Source organism: Mesocricetus auratus, unplaced genomic scaffold (assembly GCF_017639785.1).
Source record: "Mesocricetus auratus isolate SY011 unplaced genomic scaffold, BCM_Maur_2.0 Super-Scaffold_100009, whole genome shotgun sequence".
NCBI lineage: Eukaryota > Metazoa > Chordata > Mammalia > Rodentia > Cricetidae > Mesocricetus > Mesocricetus auratus.
In genome coordinates, this window is record NW_024429193.1 from 49,274,310 (window position 1) to 49,289,666 (window position 15,357).

Sequence of the window (15,357 nt, forward strand, 5' to 3'; positions counted from 1 at the left end):
AGCTCTGAAGGCAACTCCTCAAAGTCAAGTTTAGATTCAAGTGTCAGGTGGGTTTTGTGTTTCCTGGGAGGCTTTAGCTTTAGGCTAGTTACTTAATTTCTTTGCCCCTACATTTTCTAGTTCGGAGCAGGGAAGGGGGAAAGGAAAGGGAGAAAGGGAGAGGGGGAGAATAGTTTGAAAGAGATAGCACACCCCGAATCAATTATCTCTTGCAGTGTTTCAAATCAGTCCAAATTTTAAAACAACCATTATATCATACCTCATGTGAATCAGGAATTCCACCACAGACTAGGGCAGTAGATCGGTGGAAACCAGGGTGGTATTCAGTTGGTAGAAGAGCTGGTCTGGAAGTCCCAATGGAGCCTTTCTCAGGTTCATTCAAATATCTAATTCTTGGGTGAAAATGAGTAGGAGTGGGGTTCAGCTGGGCCTACTGGTCAGAGTGACTTTCTGCAACTGACCTTTTTGTTTTTTTGTTTTTTGTTTTTTGTTGTTTTTTTTTTTTTGAGACAGGGTTTCTCTGCGAAACAGTCCTGGCTGTCCTATCACTCACTATGTAGACTAGGCTGGCCTCGAACTCAGAGATCCACCTGCCTCTGCCTCCTGAGTGCTGGGATTAAAGACATGCACCACCACACCCAGCTGCTACTGACCTTTCTAACAGTTCATTTCTAGTGACAAAGTTCTTACCTGATGACTCAAAGTGCCTAGGGAAACTATTTCAAGAGTAGAAAACTGGAAAGTAAGTGGGCAGCTGTCCATTTCTTAAGGCCTGGGCTTGGGAATATATCACTTCTACCATAGTCTACGGGTCATAGCATAACCCAGACCTCACTGTAGGTTGGAAAGGGAAAGGTGCCCATATAATAAACCCATTCTGGGGCATTGGAGGTCTCCATCGTGGAAGCTTTTCTTGAGAAGATGTCAGCTTTGAAGCCCAGAGCCAAGACACCCAGGAATCTCTTCTAATGAGGAGATGAGCAGCTAAATTCGGGCCTGAATGGAGGCAATAGGTAGGGGAGAGGATAATAAGGACATGCTAAAGGACTCAAGAGACAGCCTCTGCCCCCATTTCACCCCAGGGGCAGGCAGTGTGAGGTTGTTTCAATCATGAGTCTGTCACCTACTTAACCTTCTGAACCTGTATGACAATAAAATCTCTTCCTTGAAGTGCTGGAAGGAATAAATGAACTCCCGAGGTACCCGGTGAAACCTAGTATGGAAGTTTTTCCATAGGGGAAATCTAATATATGATAATTATTACTCCTATCTCTCTTCCACCCCTGGGTGAGCACATCCATCCTGTTTCGCCCATGCAATGAACCAGCATCCTGGGACAATTGTTAGAAGACTGTCTCAGACTAACCCTGGAAGAAGCCAAGGAAGGAAAGAGAAGGGTCCCTTACCAGAAAAGCAGGTGCTCACTAATCCCATCCCTGTCCTGTTTCCTTTGTAGCCACAACCAGACAGAGAACCTCATCCAGCCTTAGCCACAGGCATGGGCTGAAGAATTCTATAAATTCCAGGAATGTGGTGTTTTGTTGTTGGTGAATTTTCAAAGGCACCCCCATTCTTTAAGCCTCTCCCAGTAAGAAGATTCTCTGCTTTTCTCCCTTGAACCTGGGCAAGCAAATCCCTCCTCTGACCAGCAGAAAATGGAGGAAGTAATGCTATGTGACTTGTAGGGGTGGCTACATCAACAAGGGCAGTGCCACTTCCTCTATGGTTCCTGGGGGAGTTAACTGCTTTGTGAGGTAGCCCAGGTACCTGAGACAGAAGCTCCACATTTGGGCTTCTGTGGACTGCTTCAGCTGAGCTCTTAGCTGATGGCCTGTATCAAACTACCAGCCGTGTGAATGTGCCATATTAAACATGCAGCCCAGGGGCCTCATATGTTTGCAGTACCAATGGATGGGTGGTTGCAACTGATGAGTTCCAAGTACTGCTCAACTGAGCCCTTCCTAACTTCCTGACCCATAAAATAATGATCGGAAGAAAATGACTGTTAAACTTACATTTTAGTGTCAATTCATTTCACAGTGAAAAATAACCAGGAAGTGAATCTGAGGGCTGATTTGACCTAATCACCTCCGTATAACAGTTGAGGAAACAGGCCAGGGGTAAGAATTCCTACAACCAAGCAGAGGGGAGACTATGGCCAAAACCTGGTTTTCTGACTTCCAATCCAGGGTATTGTCTACCGTACTGCAGGGTCCCTATGGAAAGGACCCCAACCATCTCTATTCTCACCTTCCTCATTAATCCCTTGCCTCGAGTATGATGCAGGTATTCAGAGTACCTAGGATTGTACTAAACACCGGGAGTCTACATAAAGGCTCAGGTCAGGCAGAGTTCCTGGTCCTGTACAAGCGATTACAATGAGACTTGGTGTATTCACCTCCTGGTGGCGCCATGCTCACCAGCTTAGGTGGGAAAGAACCTGGGAGATGCGGAGAAGACAAATTAGTCAACAAAAAAGTCATCAATAAGATTATTCCATGTAGGCCACGTGCGAGCTGCAAAGCAGAAAGGCCTGATAGGGGTTTGCTCTTGGAGTCCCAGGATCCTGGTTGGCAGGATAATGTCTTCCCTCACGTCCAGAGCTAACATAAGAAGAGCCAGATGCTTGAGCTACTTGACAAACTCACAAGAGCCTGGGTTTGAGATGCCTCTCCAGACAGCTGCTCCCCTTTCTCCAGGACTGCTGGAGGGGATCAGACCCATCAGTACTAATTAATTACTCTACTGGAATGAGCCTGTTTTTTTGGAACTTATCCCAGGTAGGACGAATCTGTACTTTTCTAGATGGAGAAATGGTGAGTGCCAAGGAGTCATGCCAGCTGGGCCCTTCCTCTCTCTCCCTCTCTCCTTCTCCCTCTCCCTCCCTCCCTCTCTCTCTCTCTCTCTCTCTCTCTCTCTCTCTCTCTCTCTCTCTCTCTCTGTGTGTGTGTGTGTGTGTGTGTGTGTATGTGTGTGTATACTGTGTATACTCTCCTCAACCCCAACTGCCTCCTAGAACCCAACATCAACAGCCTTGAAGGAAAAACCACCTGTAGGGGTCCCTTGACTGGCTCTGCCTCTGTGGTTTTCATGAACACTGTCCTAAACATGAGCCTGCATGTTTTCTCTGTTCTTGGCCCAAACCCAGCCGTAGCGCCATCTCCAAGGTCCACTGCTGCTGCATGGGCCTGAAATCCCTCATCAGGAACATGCCCATGAGATAGCACCAGATCTCCCCCAGCCCTGAGACTCTAAGCCTCTGTTTCCCCAGTCTTGAGTTCTGACCAAGCCGAGCTTGTGATCTGCACCTTTTGGGGTCTCTTCCTCTTAAGAGCTGGAAAGGCATCAAAGGGCATCTGGAATCCCTGAGGTTTTAGAGCAATACAACCCTGCCGGCAGCTCTTGTCAGCCAGTGCAGCCGACCTCCACATTGCCTATAGTGCTCTGGGCCACTGTCTTAGTACATTCTTTCTAGAACCATCCTGGGACAGCTCTCACATTTGATTTGGAGCCCGGGAGGCTGGGGTGAGAATGGAAGGATAAAATAGCTGTTGAGCAAACAGGTTCCCAGTCTTCTCTTGCCCACCGTCCTCACCCTACACAGAATACCAGGCCTACCACAAGTGTCTGGTGATGAGGTCTGATAAAACAATTCAATTTGCTGGGCTAAGAGAGAACAGGGCATGCTGGGAAAGGATGCTGGCTCCTTGGCCTGGATCTGAAGAAGGAAGGGTTGGTCCCTGATAGGATTGGGAAGGTTAAGAAAGAGATGTGAGTATCAAAGGTAATAACTTTGCCCTGATAGTCACAGGCCAGATCCTTGGCCTGGAGCCTCTCAGCAAATGGGATCCCAAAGGAGCATGGAGAAGTGATCAGATAGCTCCTGTCACCCCAAGAAGAGAGACCACATATATGGAGACCACATACGTCCTTAGTGGAGAAAGACTTGAATTTTAGCCTCTCAGTTTCCCTTTGCCCTCAGTAGAGGAGAAGAAGCATCTTCTAGAGCCCTACAAAGAAGACAGGAGCCCAAGAGCCTACACCAACACCACTTAGATTTAAGCTTTGCCATGCTGTTCTTATTCTTTGACTACCCCCTTAATTCTAGCTAGGAAATTTACTGCATCTGACATCTGACCCACACTGTGAACTAGCTCCAAATGCTCTTGCCTACACCTCCCCCCCCAACCCATCCCAGTGAAAAAGATAGAGAGATGGGAGCGGCAGGGGGAACGGGAGAGCAGCAGGGGAGGGGTAGGCTTGCCTCCTTTTGTAAGCTGTCAGGGTCTTGGGGAAAGAAGGATGGAGAAAGTGGGCAGTATCCTGGTAATGTTAGGTTGGGAATAAGGCCTGAGGTCTTGGAATCAACAGGAACCCATGGGCCAGCTAGAGCCAATAGCAAGCAGTCCATTTTCTACACACCTAAAAGCCTGGAGCACAGGACCCAGTTAAGCACCACCAGGGGGCAGCACCCACCCACTCACAGTAGGGCAGAGGGCTCAACATTTTCCAGGAGTGTAGGATTTTGAATAGCATTACCTCACACACAGAGCTGGGGGCGATAAATCTCAGAGTGCCAACCTTAACATGCTTACTTTCCCAGAGAAGAAAGGCCCATGAAGTAGGTTAATCCAGAGCTTTAGAATAAACTGTCAGTAGGAGCTGCCCTCCCCCCAGAATACCTTTATCAATTTTTTTGAGCTCTTCTTGGGACCCCCAGCTTTCTCATCTCCCTCCCTCCTTTCGTGGCTTCTTCTCTTCCTTCTCTCCTTTCTTCCTGGTTCCTCCTGCACTCTTCCTCAGACACTGTCATCCCCACCCCAGCAGGATTGCAGAAATCAGACAGAGGGTTCCTGGGGCTGTAGAAGGGGGCTGCTCCATTGGCGGGCATGTGCTCAGTGTTGTGGAATAGCCTCTGGAAGGTAGTTCGTGTTCAGTGACAATGCATCAGGTATGGGGCACTGTGATGTTTTCTTTCTCTTTCACACCAGCCCTATCTATCTGCTCGCCTGTTTTCTCAGGCGGAAGTGATGAGAGCTTCCAAGGGGTTTGCCAGGACACAGTCCTGAGAGGACTTCAAAGTCATCATTACAGTTAGTTCTTTAATATTCTCTTGGTAATTCTCACTCCAGCCCTGGGTCTTCTCAGTCATGTGCAATATTTCTCTTTACTGCAGCGAAATTCTGCCATACAGACAGCCTGTCTAAGGAGAAGGGGGTACACAAAGATGGCACCCACAAATGAATGCTTCTAACTACAGCCAAGATGGTGGCATGATCCTCCCCTGCGTGTTAACACAGACCATCAAAGATCATCATCTGGTTACTATTTTGACTTCATTCACGAAAAGAGCCTTGCTAACAAAGATCCCTTGCATTTATGTTGGACTTTTAACCTCTCTCTGAAGAACAGAAAGCTCCAGGCTTGTGGATAGTTTGTTGTTTTTATTTGCCCGGTATAGGTAGGTCCTGCCTCATCAAGAAATCAGACGGTACACAAGTAGTATCAGGTACGATGTGTCAACCACCTTGCGTTTCTGTTTACAGATCCTCTTTATGTCACTCAGATGCTACAGCAGAGACAGGGAAAGGAGAAGGAGGATGCTAAAGATATAGCTGTGGTTCTGGGCCTTTTTTTTTAAAACAACTAAAAACTAATGAATCTGGAAATTGCTTTTGGGACACGGCCAGCAAGAAGCAATGCTTCATGCTTGGGATATGGCAGCTTCTCAATTACTTAGCAAATGGGTCCTCAGAGGCGAGCACCACGGGTGTTATCAAGATGAAAAAACACAGTGCAGCCTAGAGGAACCCAGAGTCTGTCGTCTCGACAGAACCACCGGAAAAGACAACCTGCATGGAGTGTATTGTACTAGAACCGTGAGATGACATAAAAGCAGACTGCGGCACCTCCTATGTTCTCTTTGTAGCAACAGGGAACCGGGCCTTCAACCCGATGAGCTTCGGGGCCACAGGGCCACACTCCTAGCGCATTTGTCCACAGAGAGCTGAGAGTCGCAGGTTTAGAACTTCCTCCACGGAGACCAGAAGCACTTCTCTGCCCAAGGCCATGCTGTCCTGGCTCCAAGGTGGAGGCTGTGATGACTATGGCAGAGATTGTGAGCACCTATGATACAGGGCGGTGGTGGTGTGGTCAGAAGGCCCTAACACTGTTTCTGGAGAAGAGGACAGCCTCTTCTTCGATGTACAGTGGTAACACTGTATTCCATCCTGGCATTGAAACCACATCAAAACGATCGGCTTAGCTGCAAGGGAGACACAGGTTAGGTTCTGCATGAAGAGGATTACAGAGAGAAAGAGAGGTTAGAGGTCAGGAGTCGAAAAGCGCCTGGGTGTCACCAAGGGCTGCAGTGGGTGGAGCTGAGGGCTAGGGAGAGGCGGGGAGTGGGGCCGAGAGGGGATGGCGGCGGAGGCGCGCAGGGGCGGCGCGCGGCGCTGGGCACTAGCTGCGAGCGGGTTACGCGCCTCGGCTGGTTTGGAACGGGCGGATGAACGCTGAGCTCTGTCGCCCGCCCGAGCTCCGCAACACACCTAATCGGCCGGGCGCCGCGCCGCGCCCACCCCGCCCCGCGGAGGGCGCGCCGGGGTCAGGCGGGGCCGCGAGGAAAAGGCGCCACTTGGAGCGCCGCATCCGCTGCCATCGTGGGAGGGAGACGCAGAGCCCTCGGAGCCCCATTCTTCTGGTGCCCGGGCGCTCCCTCCCCTAGACCACCTCGCGCCCGCCCCTAACAGCGAGCCAAGGCCGGCGCCCCGCCCGGAGATGGGCAGACGCGTAGATGGCGCGGCTCCCGGCGCCGCCAGATCGCAGGAACCAGGCGCCGGGGCTCTGCGCTGAGGCTCCCTCTTGGCGCGGCCCCGGAAGCCTGCAGGTGTCCTTGGCCATTCGGCCGCCGCCCGGGATACTTCTTCGCCAGCACCGGGTGCCTGGCTCTTCAGAGCAGCCCCGCCCTCCAGGCTCTGCGCCGCGCAGGACGCCCCGTCTGAGCCCCCCCTCGTCCCGCCGCGGCCCCCGCAGCGCGGCACCCAGCCCGGCGCAGCTCCCGGCCGCGGACACAGGACCCGGGCTCTCTGCTGCGGGCGCGCTTGTTTTCCTGCTGCCGCCTGGTCCTGCACAGCCCCCGCCCGCCGGCCCCTCTCGCTCTGTTCAGCCCCGCCCGTCATCGGTGCCCCGCGCTGGATTTATGAATGGGGGGAAGAGGCCACATGCAGCCACCGCCGCCTCGAGTTGACCGCACACTGCCCGGCCCCGCAGAGCTCCGACTACCCTAAGAGCCTCTGCCTGGCCCCGGTAGCCGCTCCGAGGACTTGTTGCTGTTCCGCTGCTGTCGCCACCGCCGCCGCCACCCGGAGAAAACCTGCCGCCTTCAGGTTCGGCTCGGTCTGGGAGCCAAAGGGTGGCCCGCGTGAGTGTGAGCGCGCGCGCCGCGGACCCTCGCAGTGCTCTGGGACTGTGCGCTTCTCCGTCTTTCTGGGGTTGGGGGGCGTGTCCCCGGCCCCGAGCATCCTGGTACTTGTCCCTACCTCCCGGGACCCCTGGTTTGAGTCCTCGACCCTGGTCTCCACTTCCTGCCTCCCCTGGGCTCTGCCTGCCCAAATCCCAACCACCTGTACACCAGAGAAACCCAACTCCTCCTGCTCCGCGCCCTGGGGGGAAGGGGGGAGGCAGGGGCAGAGCCACGCCGCAGAAGGGGCCGCCACTGCCTCCTGCCTCCTCCTCCTCCTCCACCTCCTCCTCCACCTCCTCCTCCTCGTCTCCTCCCCCTCCCCGGTCTGACGCTGCCTCCTTGGGAAGGGTGTTTGGAGGGCAGCGGCCGCCCCAAGCCGGAGCCCCGCAGCGCTTCTTATGATCAGCTCGGTGTGTGTCTCCTCCTACCGCGGGCGCAAGTCGGGGAACAAGCCTCCGTCCAAAACATGTCTGAAGGAGGAGATGGCCAAGGGCGAGGCGTCGGAGAAGATCATCATCAACGTGGGCGGCACGCGACATGAGACCTACCGCAGCACCCTGCGCACCCTACCGGGCACCCGCCTTGCCTGGCTGGCAGATCCCGACGGCGGGGGTCGGCCGGAGTCGGATGGCGGTGGTGCAGGCAGCAGCGGCAGCAGCGGCGGCGGTGGAGGCTGTGAGTTCTTCTTTGATAGGCACCCGGGTGTTTTTGCCTACGTGCTCAACTACTACCGTACCGGCAAGCTGCACTGCCCCGCCGACGTCTGTGGGCCTCTCTTCGAGGAAGAGCTCACCTTCTGGGGTATCGATGAAACTGATGTGGAACCCTGCTGCTGGATGACCTATAGGCAGCACCGCGATGCTGAAGAGGCACTGGACATCTTCGAGAGCCCGGACGGGGGCGGGGGTGGCGCAGGGCCCAACGATGAGGCTGGCGATGATGAGCGGGAGTTGGCCTTGCAGCGTCTGGGCCCCCATGAGGGAGGAGCGGGCCCTGGTGCTGGGTCCGGGGGCTGCCGTGGCTGGCAGCCCCGAATGTGGGCGCTCTTCGAGGATCCCTACTCATCCCGGGCAGCCAGGGTGAGTGGCCAGGGTCTTCCCATCTCGGTATCCAAGGAGTTTCTTGGTGCTGGTGTTGGTGGGTCGGATGGGGGCGGGTGGAAGGAGACATACCTGGCAGACTGTACCTGCCTGCATGCCAACTCCCTCCTGGGCCCTTGGAAATCCCCCCCCCCCCCGTGATGCTCCATCAGGAGACTGCACACACTGGACTTTCTACTTGAACCTAATCCCAGCTGTCTGTCTTGACACATGCCAGTCAGTGAGTGGCATGCCTTCAGCTTGGCTTTTCTTGCTTCTCTCTGGTCAGCACAGATGCTCTGAACAGGACCACAATCCTGGAGAGCTTGAATTTGGTCTTTTGCAGGGGTAAGGCAGGATCAAGAGAAGGAAATTGTGGATTGTGTTGGATACTTACCTGTTTCCATCTTCTCAGAAGCTCTGTGTGCAGGCAGCTATGCATTTCAGAGAAGGGGGCATAGTTTCCAGAATGCCTATCTTGTAAGAGGCAGAGCTCCCCAGAGCCCAGGCCTCCATCCCTGATGGAGGGCCTTTCTTCCAGGGAGCAGGTCATGTCCCACGGCTTCTGTACCTCTGTCATAGCCTGGCTTTCTGAGGTGGAGTGTAGAACTAGACAGGAAAAACCTACTGTTTTAGGCTCTTCAGCATCCCAGGACAGTGACCAGCCACAAGCTTCCTGGTGATGATACAGATTTGTCACTGTTCTTTTCTTTCTGCTCTGTCACAAAGTGGCTTCCCAGAAAGCCCTGGTTCAGGTTACACTGGAAATGGATGTTTGGGGAGAAGGGGAAACAGGTTGATTTAGACAAGACCTAGTTCCTGCCCTGAACGTAGGAGGGGTGCTAGAAAGATATGTATTCAATTACTCCACTTATGTTTGGGCAGCTAAAACCCTCAAGAAGGCTTTAGAAATTTAAAAATAGAAAAGCCTGCAGGCTGGTATCTGCTCTTATGGCCTTAGCCTAAAACCTGGCTGAGCTCTGTCTAGGAGATAGGAAAAAGAAAAAGAAAAGCAGTGTGACTTGCTGTGTTTAAGGGAAGCTTCTCTGAGCTGAAGCTGGACTGATTGGTTCCTTTGGCATCCCAAGTTGTCATGTTAATGAGTCTCAGAGCCTTGGTCTCCATTTCTCTTCAACACCCCATGGGCTGGTCCTTACCGTAGTCATGGGAGAACAAGTTCCACTTACTACCCAGGGGAGAGCAAAGGGTAAAAGAATGCAGTTGAAGGGATGGGTTAGGGTGATAGAAATACCAAGCCAGGGCAGTGCATCTCCCGCCTGGAAGAGAAAAGAGGTGGAGGTCTTAGCAAGAGCTTTTATGCAGAGCTGGGACTTGAAGTAGCCACTGGAAATCTAGAATCTTTTCCAGGCCCTGTCGATTCTAATTGCCTTGGTTTATAGCTTTGTGATCCTGAAAACCAGCAAGAATTGGGGAGCACAGTAATGCCCCTAGATAGTGCACCCCTACTGTGAGTTTACTAACCCTGGTGGCCCTCGACTTGTCTTTAATAGGAGAGAGATAGTCACAAGTCATTGAGACTTTGAAAAAGTTGTTGGGTAGGGGTAGGGAGGAGGCGGAAAGGGACCACACCAGGGGAGCTGCTATGGAAAGAGGTGACTAGGGGAACTCGGCCCTATTTCTTCTGAGCAGTCTGGGGCCCCTGCTTCCTTTTCTCCTCTGGAATTGTGAGAGGCTCTACCATCAAGTAGCGGGATAACCCTCCCATTTAAGTAGGGAAAGAACCAGGATTCAGACACATTAACTGTCTTGCCAAAGCTACCCTTAGTGCCCAGTCTTCAGATCATTAGCGCTAATGTGAATCAGGCTGTGGAGCTCTGGCTGGCACGTGTGCCAAAAGACTTGCCCACAGCTGAGGAACACAGGCAGAGACCAGCTCTGAACTGCTCTGGTCACACAAGTGGGAATACACAATTTATTAAAAAATTAATAGCAACTCTTCATTGAGCATCCTGTACCAGTACTTTGCTGTGAAGACATTACACTAATTTCTGCTCTTCCTAAGGAGCTTAAAACAACGTCCACTTAACAGATAGAGGCTGGGAGCAGGTAAACCCCTGGCCTGGGATTACAGCACTCGTAGCAGGACTTTGAATCAAAGCTGGGGCCCTTTATGCCTAAGCCCTTACTCTGTAGATACTGTAAGCTGTCCCCCACTGAATGAGGCTGCTTGCTGGCTAGTTCTTTGCTCCAGTCTGCTTGGAGTCCTGAGGTTCTGCTCTTCTGTGAATAAACCTCAGAAACCCAGGAACCAATGGAACTCAGAAGTCCAAGGGGACATCCGAAGGGACACTTACCCCGTTACTCCTTAAGACTGAGGGCCCAGTGCCATAGAGAGGACTCCAGCTGCATTTGTTTGCTCCACTGACCACCCCCCAAGTTTGTGGAGCTGTCCCCACAGGAGCTCTCTAGTGCTGGATGTGTTTGCATACCATCCCAATCAGCTGCAGTTTCCCTGGAAGGAGTTTGCAACACTAGGGGTTTGTAGACTCACAATGTCACCTAGGAGGGCACATGAGGGCAGAGGAGATGTGCCCTCGGCCTTGAGGCATCTCTTCACATACAATAGTCCAGCCATTTGAATAGTACGTTATGACAGGAGCAAAACAGACACAAACAGAAAGTGAACTGAGCTAATTAGGAGAGCCTGTTGCCTAGCTACTGGCCTGGTTATCAGCTGGTCCATTCAGGAAGGCTCCTAGGTAGAATGATCACCTCTGCTGCCTTCATGGTAGCCAGGCCACTCCTGCAGCTGTGTTTCTGTGGCTCGAGCTAAGGGCAGGCTGGTTCTGGCCTCTCATGGACACTGCCCTGGGGCAGAGCAAAGGCTCCCTCAGATGGTTGTATAACCCAGGAGAGGCTAGGAGGGGCCTGGGCAGCACTCGGATCTGTAGAATCTTGCCTTGTTCCTTCTGAGAGTAGACTAGAGACCTACCTGAGGGGACCCTGGGCTACCTTGCTTCCTTGCTCTGTTCTTTAGAGGTCCCAAGCTGAGCTGAATTTAATTCAGCTATCAGCTGTATAAAGGGCCATTGCCCTTCTCTTTTGCCTAAGGTTCTTGGATGAATCTTTTTTCCTTATCATGGTTCCCTTCAGAACAGAAGGGGCTAATCAAGGATCCCCGTTGCCTCTGAAGGGCAGCTAGACATGAACGTCCCTGTTTCTCAGGGAGCTTGACCAGGCTTTCTTCAGCTACCTCCTCTGGCTCAGGAGAGGCAGGAATCGTTCATCTCAACGAACAGAGAAGAACATGGAGTCACAGTGACACCTGTCCAGACAGCACAGCCAGTAGCACTAGGATCCAAACTCCTGAGTCTCAGCAGTCCACATCTGCTGCTGCTCCTGCCTCTGCAGCTCTAGCCCAGAAAGAGTCTCTGTCTTCCAGGGGCCTTGGGGGTGGGCCTCACTGGAGAGCCCCCTCCTCCACTCCACTCCTGTCGCCTTCCTTATTTCTTGTCATTTCTAGACTTGCCTGGGTCTGGCTCCTCACTCTCACTTTTCCACCGGGCGACTTTGGTAGGAAAAACAGAGTCCAGACTTGGTTACCCATAAATGCTAGGTTGTGGGGCAAAGGGACAAAACTCATACCCCGTTACAGGTCTGACGTTGGTAGTCACAGCAGTCATAACAGGCTTCGGAGTGAGAGCCAGCCCTGGCTCATGCTGTGCTCTCTGAGCTAGGGTGTAGGGTGAACATGAAATATGAGTTCAGAAGGGTAGTGCCAGCCCACCCTGGACAGCCAAAGGCTGCAGCCTCCCTGCTGATCCTGCCTCAGGCTGCCTCTCGGCTTCCACCGAGTGTTGTTTCTCTCTCTCATTCTGAACAGACCAACATTTGCCTCAGAGCATCTCGTCTGTGAATGATGAGTTGTTTCTGTTTGTCACCATTTTTGTAGGAATGTGGAGTGGTGGAGGGGAGTGAAATTAAACGGGCTATTTTGGAGATCTGAGGCAAGAGCAGGCAGGAGCCGAGTTGGGTATCGGAACCTTGGGAAGAGTTGGTTCCTTGGTCCTTCACCTCCACAGTGGACATTGTCAGTCTAAATGCTAAATAGCGGCCACTCACAACACCCGGGGACTACCAACATGCCAACATGGCCCAGCTCCCTGCTGATTTTCCTTCTGGCCATCAAGTGGTCACCCAGGACTCACTCAGCAAGGAGAGTTGCCACAAGTAGGTGTGGCCCACTCTAGAGAACTGTCAAGGTGCGAGGTCCCTGGTATCTGGAGGTATTCCTGGGCATACCTTTGTCACCTCTAGCTCTAGTCACGTAGCTAATGATCCCTTCTCCTCACAGCTTGCCAGACTCTTGAGAAGATGCTGCAGACACCTCAGCCCTACTCATCTAGAAGACACTGACTGAGCACTTACTACATGGCTAGCTACATGCTGGGGTCTAAAAATGTAAAGAAGAGTCTAGTGGTCTTGGGAGAGCTAGGGCAGGTAGAGTAGGTAGCAGGAGAAAGACGTTAGTGACAAGGAGTGGCAACTGTAATATTAGGTGTATTGTGAAGGGTGCTGAGCAGTTGTAGAAGATAAAGTCCAATAGGCAAAGAGGAGTGACAGTTCTCACCTCTGAATGGGGTGGGGCTTCTGGGAGGAAGTAGAAAGTTGAGCTGACTAGGCCTTGTAGAATAATGACTTGCCTCCTTGAATAATAACTAAAAGGATGCATGGCTATAAAAATCCACAGTGCCCAACTATGCAGAGTCAGGGATAGGATTGTCTGGCCAGCGAAGGCGGGTCTGCATGGGACATGGCAGAATGGAACTTGACCAAGAAGATGCTCTTGGCCAGTGGCTTGGGGTGGGTCAGATCCCATTTGGTTAAGGACTCACAGTTTCTGAGCAGGCCAGTGAAGCCCATCCAGCACGGGTGAACACAGGTGAAGGTCGGCACCAGTTGCTGGCTCACAGCCAGGTGTGATAGAAAGAGAAAGTGGAGTGGCCCTCAGCTAAGATGGAGCCTGATGCATGTCTCACTTAGGAGCCAGGAGCTGCTTGGAGCTGCTTGGAGCTGTTTGGAGCTGCCTTTCTTAGTGGGCCCAGTTGCTTCCTTCCTTTTAACCCCAGGGCATCCCACTCCATTTCTAGCACTGCCTGGGTACTAGGATCTGGCTTCCCCAGGAGGCTCAGCCCCTCACCCGACTCCGCAGATCTTCCTCGGCAAGCGTCGTTGGCTGTGTTCTCAATTCTGCTTTCTCCTACACGCCTTCCTTAATATAGGTTTTGGGTATGAGTCTCCTTATGTTTATCTGTCCATCTGTCTCCATGGCCCTCCTTCCTTGGACTCCCCTCCCCAGCCCCCAATGATTGTATTCTGTTCCCATTGACTAGTGTCTGTCACCTCTCCGCTCACCCAGCCTATGCCAGATCCCAGACACTCAGACTTTGTGCTATGTTTCACAAGTGTCATTTCTTTTAGTTCTCAGAACAACCCTATTAGGTAGATTTCTGCTCTCATCTCCTCTGAGACTTGGGATCTTTGCACTGCTGCCCCTGCTGCCCCAGGAACTCTTTCCTTTAGGTCTCCATTCAGATTTCACCTTGTCATTTGTGATCTGGCCTGGCCATCCAGTTTGTATTAGCTCTCTTGCTCCATGCCTCCTTTTTCTGTTTTTCTCCACAATACTCACACCATTGGATATGCTATGCAAGCTGTCTGTCTGTCAGCAGTTTCTCCCCACTAGGATGCAAGATCCCAAAGTCAGAAGTGTTTTTCTAGATCTTTCCTGCTATTCCCAGCATGGTGGCACATAGTAGGTGTTCAAGTTTCCACTTTATAAATGAAGATTATAAGGCTAGTTGGGGTTAAGAAATTCACAGAGGTCTCATAGGCAGTTGGTAACATAACCCAATTTGAGCCCATGAATGTGACCTTTTGTTTGTTCAAAGACAGGGGGGTAGTAGGCAAAGCTGGTAATGGGGCTGAGAGTTGCAACATTTGGGCCTTTAGAGACAGGCAGGTCCCTTGAAGGCCATAGTGGCCAGCATGTGTGTGAGGAGGGTCTCAGGAGAACAGGGGGCTGATAGAGGTGCTGTCTTGGCAGCCAGGGTTTCCTGTCCCGGGCGCTGAGACCCACCTGCCTCCTCTAGCTGGCACAGCCAGGTCATACCAACAGTTTTCTGCCTGGGCAGTCTTGACTTCCATTAGAATCCATGGTTTGTGTCCTCAGGCCTAGGAGAGAGCAGTTTCAGCTGTGGCGTCCAGGACAAGTCACTTCTAGCCTGCAGATTTCTCTGTCTCCAAAACCAGAAAGGGAGTCCACTTGTACAAACTTCTGAGGTTTTAGACCTGGGAGGGGGTTCCCCCAGAGACTACCTCCACCTCAGCTTGGTCACCATTTTAGGGAGCACTGCGTGGATATTGGGCACGTGCCATGTTGAAGCTCACTCGTCCTACAGTGATAGTCCCAGCACACAAGGAGAGAATGGCACACGCTTACCTGCCTGATCATAAGAGATAGCAGACGCCTGAAGTGAGGCTGCCAGCCCAGTGCTCTTCAGCTCTGCTCTACCCTCAGACTGGCAGTGCAGGGCCTGAGGAGAAGGATGCCCAGGCACAACTGACAGACCTACAGTACTGCTCATGGGGATAAAGTTTAAACACAGGCTGTGACCCCTCACAGGGGGCTATTGCTATAGCTGCTATCTCTTGGGATCCCTTTTGTCCTGGGCAGCCTGACTCAAGGGCCTTGTGGGAAATGAAACAGTATCCCTCCCTCAAGGATGAAGCCTGGCAAAAAGCACTAATTACACCAGCCAACCACTTAGGAAACAATTGCCTGAGTAACGT

At 52.3% G+C, this 15,357-nt stretch overlaps 1 protein-coding gene across 5 annotated transcripts in view; it reads left to right on the plus strand.

Annotated features, from left to right (window-relative positions):
• Window positions 1-7,083: 7,083 nt before the first annotated feature.
• Kcnc4 (potassium voltage-gated channel subfamily C member 4) overlaps window positions 7,084-15,357 on the plus strand; it is a 109,826-nt gene continuing 101,552 nt past the window's right edge. For 4 of the 5 annotated variants that reach the window (XM_040752075.1, XM_040752074.1, XM_005076602.4 and 1 more), the window contains exon 1: window positions 7,085-8,544. In XM_040752075.1, the coding sequence (XP_040608009.1) occupies window positions 7,864-8,544 (681 nt within the window). In that variant the 5' untranslated portion in view covers window positions 7,085-7,863. Of the gene's footprint in view, window positions 8,545-15,357 lie in introns of all 5 variants that reach the window. The other variant, XM_040752073.1, reaches the window with a different exon arrangement.